Raw genomic sequence first — 8,003 nt, 5'->3', positions numbered from 1 at the left:
AGTCTTAAAAGGACTGCAATGCTAGAAGTACCACTCTCATCTCTAGGACACTGATATGCAGGATGGCCTTGTGTTGTTTCCATGTGCCTTGGGCTAGTCTTCCCTGATTATGCCCCCCCCAACCCTATCAGGGAAGCGTCCGTGGTCACTGTGGCAATCGGTGTAGGTAAAACATAGGGACAGCCTATAGTCACCCAATGCGATGTTAGCCACCACTGAAGGTCCTTCTTGCAGGAGTTTGTGATCATAATCTGATGAGACATTGGGAGCTCTTGAAAGGTCCATTGCATGAAAAGGAGCCATTGTAGCATGTGCATCAGACCCAGTGGAATTGCAATGATTGCTGCTGTCATTCTACCCAACAATTTGAGAACCATAGACGCTGGGGATTTTTGTTTTAACACAAGAGTTTGAACCTGCTGTTGAAGAGTAGACACCATTTCTGGCAGAAGCTTAAAGGTCACAGTGGTGGTGTCTAAGTCTGCACCTTTAAAAACAGTATGCTGCGATGGCAATAAGGCAAACTTTTCTAAATTTATGGTAATCCCCAACTGGTTGCATAGATTCATAGTGGTGTCCCTTGCTTGAATGAGTTGATGCCTGGTGGTGGCGGTAAGAAGCCAGTCGTCTAGGTATGGAAACACCTGGAATCCTAAACGTCTCAGATGAGCTGTGACTACTGCCATGCATTTTGTGAAGACTCTGGGGGCTGTACTGCGACCAAACAAAGGGCAGAGCTCGAAACTGGTAATGACTGGCCCCCAGCTGAAAGTGCAGATGATTCCTGGATGGTTTAGCCATTTTTATGTGGTAGTATGCATCCTGCAGATCTATCGAGGACATCCAATTGTCGTTCCCTAAAAACGGGAGTATCGACTGTAGTGTGACCATCTGGAACTTTGTCTTTTTCACTGATTTGTCCAGTCTGCTGAGATCTGGTATGGGCCTCCAGTCCCCTCTTTTCTTTGGAACTAAAAAGAACCTTGAGTAAGTTCTGGATCCTATCTGGTCTGCTGGGACTGGTTGGATGACTCTTTTTTTTCCAGCAACCTTTGAATCTCTATGGTTGCTTGTTCCCTGTGACTGGATGTAACGTCTGGGATTTTTCTTACTGAGGGAGGTGGGGTGGAAAAGGGAATAGAGTAATCGCTGTATACGATGCTTTATACCCAGCTGTCTTTTGTTATTTTTACCCAGGCGTGTGGGTACAAAGATGAGCATCCCCCGACTGCCTCCAGAGATGGACAGGCAGGCCTCCTCTCAGGAGCGCTGACAGGACATCCCAAAGAACTGATCTCTGTCACCCTGGTTCTGTGGACCCCCTTTGCTGCATGAACGGCGTCTTCCATTATTACCCCCTCCACTGCCTCTGGGGGGGGGGGAGGGTCACCATGAGTGTCCTGAAAGGCTCCTTGAGTTTTACGGAACCGCATCTTTCCTCCCTTCTGACCTTTGGGGTAAGGTCTGGTAGGTGTGGAAAAATGGACTCCAATTGCAGACAGTGTCTTTCCATTTTGTTCACTCCTAGTAAGCGTTTCTTTCACTTTGGGTCCAAAAAGGGATGAGCCATCAAAAGGGGTGTTGATAAAGGATGACTTAAAGGGCTCCACAAAGGGACATAAGCACATCCAGGAATGTCTCCTAAGGGCAATTCCTGTATTCACTGCTCTGCTCACTTCATCAGCTGTGTACAAAAGCAGATGCATGGATGAGTTTGTTAGGGAATTGAGGGTAGAGAGCTGTGAGGATATTTTCTCTGAGACCCTCGCAGCTACTGAACCCTGTAGAGTATCTCCTAGCTCTTTTAGGAAATCTCAGTTCAATCTAGTGAAATGCATCAGATAATTCAGCGACCTAAGAACAAAAGTCACTGAAGTAAACATGCGCTTTCCATATCTATCCATAATCCTAGACTCTCTATTAGGTGGATGGACAGACGAAGTTTCAGATAACTCCTTCTTGGTGACTGCCACCACCACCATGGCATCAACGGGTACTCCTTTTGTTAGAAAAGCCTTGTCCTGGGGTGAGGTAATAAACTTATTAGGCCTCTGAGGGACAGGTTCCATGGTATCCAGGGACTCCCATGCCTTTCAACAAACCTCTTCCATTAGCTCATCGAAAGGCGGAGACATCCAAGTGGCAGAGTGCTGAGACCCGAAAGCCTTCAGGTAGACTGACTCATCTTCAGTACAGTTGAAGGGCTGCCAGCCACCCCTCTGTTTAAGAATTAACAAGATATCTCCGTAAGAGATATCCTCAGAGGGGGACCATGGGGACCCTTCTGACTCATCTAAGTCAGTGTCTGAAGTGACGGATTCCTGCGGGGAGTCCAGATGCTTCCTCTTGCAAAGTCTCTTCCTGGGAACCTCCTCAGTGGGAGCTTCTGGTGAGGTCTCGGAAGAGCAGGGCTTGCCCAATGGGGCATCCTGTGGCTCTGGGTCTCTACGCTTTTGTGGAACCAGTGAAGCAGAGGTAGACACAGGCACTTTATGGGAGGAGGTTGCTGGTTCCAATGATGTTGGTGCCAGAGTGGACAACACTCTCCTCATGGCATCGAAAGTCCACTGGCTCCAATGCGAAGGATTCCCTAGATCTGAAGAAGCAGGTGATTTCCCCGGCACCAAAGCAGTGGGCTCAGAGCCAGAGGAAGGTGCCAAACTCACCCACACTGAAGCCCCAAGTGGCAAAGTCAGAAGTGAAAGGTCGGTTCGACTATCCTCCCTGGACTTGACAGGCGAGTGTCGGCCCCTAGACTCCACGGTCGGCACAGAGGAAGTCTGAGTAGTCGGAACAGACAGACCAGGAACAGGTGCTGGCCCCGAAGGTTCCATGATCATCAGCATCCGAGCACTCCTGCTCCGAAGCCTCGAGTCAGATCAGAGGAGGAATGGAAGTAGCAGGCTTGGTCCTGGTCAGTTCTGAAGCCCCAAGGGTCAGTCCTGACAAACGTTTGGCCAGCGCCGGAGTTTGCAGAAGCCTCTGCACCACACTATCCACATCCATGTCAGAAAGTCTTGAGGATTGAGAAGAAGCTACAGAAGAAGCCACCGACTGAAGAATGGGAGACTTAAGGGTAGGAGATACCAGCTCCAAAACTGGGGACCAGATCCTACCAATAAGCACAACCATCGGCTCCAATATTTGTGGCACAGGGGTTTACGATCTGTCTTTGATTTTAGTAGCCGATGAGCTTTTATTCAGCTCCGACCCAGAAGAAGAAGTCTTTGAAGACTTTGGTTGTTTGTCCTGGGTATCGTCCTTATCTAATGACTCCTGAAAAGAGGACTTTACCAGACTCTAGCAACCAATTTACTCTTTCTCTCATGTAACACCCTAGTACTGAAAGAGTGGCATGTCGAGCAGTCCTCTTGAAGGTGAACCTCACCCAATCAATATACACACTCAGAGTGTCCACCCTTGATGGACATCTTCTGCCCACATTTAGGACATGTTTTAAAACCAGACTTAGATTTTTTTTGCTGAGACATGTCTACAGTTCGCAAGCAAAATTCACACACACACAGTTTTATATATATATATATATATATATATATATATATATATATATATATATATATATATATGATACCCTAAAAAAACAATTATGCCAAGGTCACTGGCTATAATAATACACACTCTAACAAATATTAGAAATTAGGGAATAATGCCTTCTAATTTAAACATGCTATAACACTTAGCAAAACAGCCCTAAATAAACATGGGCTTAAGAAAGGTATAAGGCTTCTATCTTCAGGCTATCAAAACACTGTAATAACAAAAATTAGCATACTAGAGAAAGGGAGTTAAACTAGGCCTAACTGAAAAAAAAAACAGCCACAAAGGAGAGAAGGAGTTTACTAACAAATAAGTGCACAAGCACTATGGAAAATTCTCCTAACTAACTGAACTAAACTAAGCAACTGCTATATAGAGAAAAATGTTTCAATAAGTAATAATTATCGAAATACTTATACTTCAATGGCCAGAGATGGTGAAATGCCCAATCTGTTGCAGCGGCAAACGAGATCTGAGGAAGCACTAGTGCATCATGGGATAGAGAGTAGGCAGTGAGCTGGTTGAAGACCTCGAGCTTTTGCATTTGTTCAAGTCGGAGCAGAGGATCAGCTCCGAACTGATCAGTAAGAATGAAGACGTGACAGAACAACTTCACATCAATATTTTACAAATCTGTTCTGTCTTCTTTAAGTCTCTGTAAACAGATACTAAGTGACCATTTTGGTAGGATTTATCCCTTCTGTACTTTTCGGATTACTTTCATCTGAAGCACATAACACCTTTGATTCTACAAATCAGATGGATGGAAAAAAAAACAATTTCCCTTCTTGTCATTCTAGATTGTTAAAAAAGAACCAAGCTCAAAACAAATACAAAGAGAACAATAAAACACAATTTCCACAGCACAGTTCACTGTTTAAGTTACTCTAATAAGCAGTACTATTTTGTGTCATTTTCTACAAACCTGTTATCTGTGTTGACTATATGCATCTCTCTGCTATACTGTACAAACACTCCCAGTATGGGTTCAGATGCTCTCAGTTTCTGCTGGAGTTTTTTATCTGAGAAAGTGCACTGCTGTTGCTCAGAAATCATTACAGCCTGTGCTGGTGTGTACACTGTACTATGGCAGTGTTATCTTTAGATGTCTGTTTGTCCTGCATGTAGCATGTGCCAGCTCCATCAAAGCACCGAGGTACCATGTAACAAACTGATGCAGGATTTTAATAATTTCTGTCAGATAACTTGATAGGTGTGCTGGTTACTTACAAACAGTTTTGGACATTATGCGAGCCTGGCCTGAGAAGTGGTTAAAGAAGTAACATTCATACATTCTCCGATAACCAGCTTTACTCAGTTCAGGACATCAGGGGGAGTAGGAACTCACAATCATATTTACTAGGTGCAAAGAAGGGAAACTAAACTAAGATGCTAATCTGTCGCAGGAAGCACACAAAAAAATAATTCAACACACAGACAAACCTAGTGGCATACCTCTCAGCTGTACAGATTTTTGCAGAATGTCTAGATTTTTGCCTCATATTCTTGGTCCATTTTAATGAAATTGTGGTTTACTGGCAAATCATTAAAGATTGAAGTCAGAAAATAATGACAAACATTTGAGTTTCAGACTTCATATTCCTCAGAAAATTCATGATAATGTAAAACCTGTTATTCTAGCAGCTTTCTAAGTTTGTAGGAGCAATATTTTAAAAACTGTCCTTGTTTTTGTCCCCCACGTTTTATAGTTTTGTCCAGATTTTTTGTTCTAAGAGGTTGAGAGGTATCGGCATGTCTTTGGTAAAATCAGAGCACCTGGCAAAAACCTATAAGGACAAAGGAAGAACATGCAGGCTCCACACAAAAGGCACTACAGCCAGCAATTAAACTGGCGAAGCAAGCACTGGGAGGCAACAGCTGTTAACACTGCACAACTGTGCCACTGTAATTAAGGACATAAACTGCATAAATCGCAGAATCCACAGAAGCACAAAAATATGCAAAATGTATCACACAACAACAACACACGCACAAAGTAAAAGTAGCAGCAACTTATCTAAAACACTGCAAATGAGTTCACAATGAGAATAACATTCAGCTGTCTAGTGTTAAGAATACTAAATGCACTATTACTGACAGACAAGCTAATGATGTTTGCTTAGATACATCCTGTGCTTAACTAGGTGGTCCCTTTCATGTTATGATAGATGATGCAATGCACTTCCTCCTCACGTGGCATATACTGTATGCCTGTTACAATTTACCAGCTTCCTGCTGTTTATTTTATTTAGTGTGTCAAACTGCTGCATCAGTTACATGCACTACAATATTTTTTTCATTTTACATACGGATTCCTAAATGTGGAAAATAAATAAATAACTAAACAGAAAACCACCCCACATCTTCCAGAAAATGGGAAGTCAGAATTAATACAGTTGTTACAATAAATGTCACAGAACCCATACCTGTCCCGATGTTGGTTCTTCTTCTCCAGTCAACAAATGAATAGTTGTAGTTTTACCTGCTCCGTTTGGTCCTAACAAACCCAGCACCTCACCTGAAATGAAATGATAATAACACTGATAAATTACAGTAATGATAAGTCTCACTTCAAAAATTTCATAAACCATACATACCTAGAAAAGCAAACTGAAATTATACTTTTACCATGATGTTGATCTTAGAAGTTATATAAATCGCTCTCTAGGTATAAATGATTATTTTCTAGGATACCCAGCATGACTACATGCACACAGCAAATGAGGGAATCACACTATATTTGTATAGAAAAGTGAAGAGTCGAGGAATGAAAACACTTCAAAAGTTCTACAGACGAGAAGTATTCAAACAAAAAAAATTTGAGAAATGAAACAAGTCACAAATAGTGCTTAATAATTTAAGTACGTTTAAAATACATACAGAATGTCTATAAAATTTGACAAAATGGCAAAACACAGAAGTTGCTAGCTTTTAGACTATGGGACAGATTCAATAAAGCCTACACTAAGTGTACACGAAATGTATTAAAAAATATTCTTCTCACATTTTCTTGTGCTTTCTAGTCACTCAGAAAGATTACATTAACTGTACATGTAGTCTACACTTTGTGGTAACGTTTACGAATCCCTGTCAATATTTAAAGCTGCAAGAATATCAGTAGGAAAACTAAAGTTAGGAGGAAGAAGGTGTGAGTCATGTCTGTTCACTTAGAACGGTGTACACTTAGTGTAGGCGTTATTGAATCCTGGGGTATATAACACTCTTTTGTTCTTAAGTCATACAGGAGTTAACTTCACACACAACTTATTTATTTACTTATTTAAATTTTCTTTACCAGAGGAGAGCACTGACCACAACATGACCAACTGGAGTCTCAGCCCAGGCTAAAAGCAGCACTGTAACAATTCCACAGAGTAAGTAACAATTACTATGATAAAATTTTACAAAGTCAGAGGTCAACAAGATATTAAAACAATATTACACGCAGATGATGAAGTTACATATGTATATATAAAAGGCAAGGTTAAAAGTTGTAAAGATGAATAAAGATAGCAAGGTATTAAGATGAGAGAGAGCTTATCAGATAATGTGATACATATGTCTTGCACTAAGGCATTTGTATTTGTTTTCATTTTTAAGGTACTGTATAAACTGAGGCCTCAGTGCAAAGCAGTAGAGCTAATAATCTCTGAGATTCTGTGGGAGAGACTGCCAATATTTGGCAGCAAGCACAGAAATGCTATAATATGAATTTTGTAGTTTGACAAATAGGTTTGGAGTGTAGTCCAGCTCTAGCCGGACGTCTGAGGTTATCAGTTGGGATAGAATTCATAGCTAGTAGAGAAGGGATGTCTTGTTGGAGCTGTACATAGAATAGAGAGCTCAAAAGAAGGCTGGATCTGACTTGTACTGGTAGGCATTTTGTGTGAGGAAGTTCTACTCATCTCATGGGGGAAGATGGTGATGAACTGGCATATTTTATGGGAAAGGATCTGCAGGGTGGTTGTCTTTTTGCTAGATGTAGTGGCAATGTTAGGCCATATTCCATTTGTACAACCAAGATGCCTTTGCCTACAACAGACCAAGCTATTGGAGAGGGTTTCTTGGCCTAGAAGAGTAGGCACTTAATTTCTGATCTGTTTTTTTGGATGTATTCTTGACAGGTGAGGGAATGACGGAATGAGATTCTAACTTATCTAAATTAAGTGGTAATTTCAATATGATTGCTGCAATTGTCTATAACACTAATGGTGCTGGGGACTTTTGTGAATCTTCTCTTTGTGCCAAAGAGCGGAACTTTGTTTTTCCTTGGACTGAGATTTCTGGAGCAGAATTATTTCTTTAGTTCTAGAACACTATAGTCAGTCTTGGCTTTTAATCACAAGATGGGCTTTGGTTGATCTAGTGATGACCATCTCATCAGTATATAAATAGTATATAAATAGAGTCATAGGTGGGCTTGGTCAAAATTAGTTTATTTATAG

At 41.4% G+C, this 8,003-nt stretch overlaps 1 protein-coding gene across 2 annotated transcripts in view; it reads right to left on the bottom strand.

Annotated features, from left to right (window-relative positions):
- LOC122813052 (cholesterol transporter ABCA5-like) overlaps positions 1-8,003 on the bottom strand; it is a 2,390,735-nt gene that overhangs the window by 358,921 nt on the left and 2,023,811 nt on the right. For both annotated transcript variants that reach the window (XM_044085171.1, XM_044085172.1), the window contains exon 31: positions 5,985-6,076. In XM_044085171.1, coding sequence (XP_043941106.1) covers positions 5,985-6,076 — 92 coding nt within the window. The remainder of the gene's footprint in view (positions 1-5,984; positions 6,077-8,003) is intronic.

The sequence above is a fragment of the Protopterus annectens genome, chromosome 10.part0 (genome assembly GCF_019279795.1).
Source record: "Protopterus annectens isolate FY-2018-M chromosome 10.part0, PAN1.0, whole genome shotgun sequence".
Classification (NCBI taxonomy): Eukaryota; Metazoa; Chordata; order Ceratodontiformes; family Protopteridae; genus Protopterus; species Protopterus annectens.
This window is presented reverse-complemented; position numbering and strand designations above follow the sequence as displayed.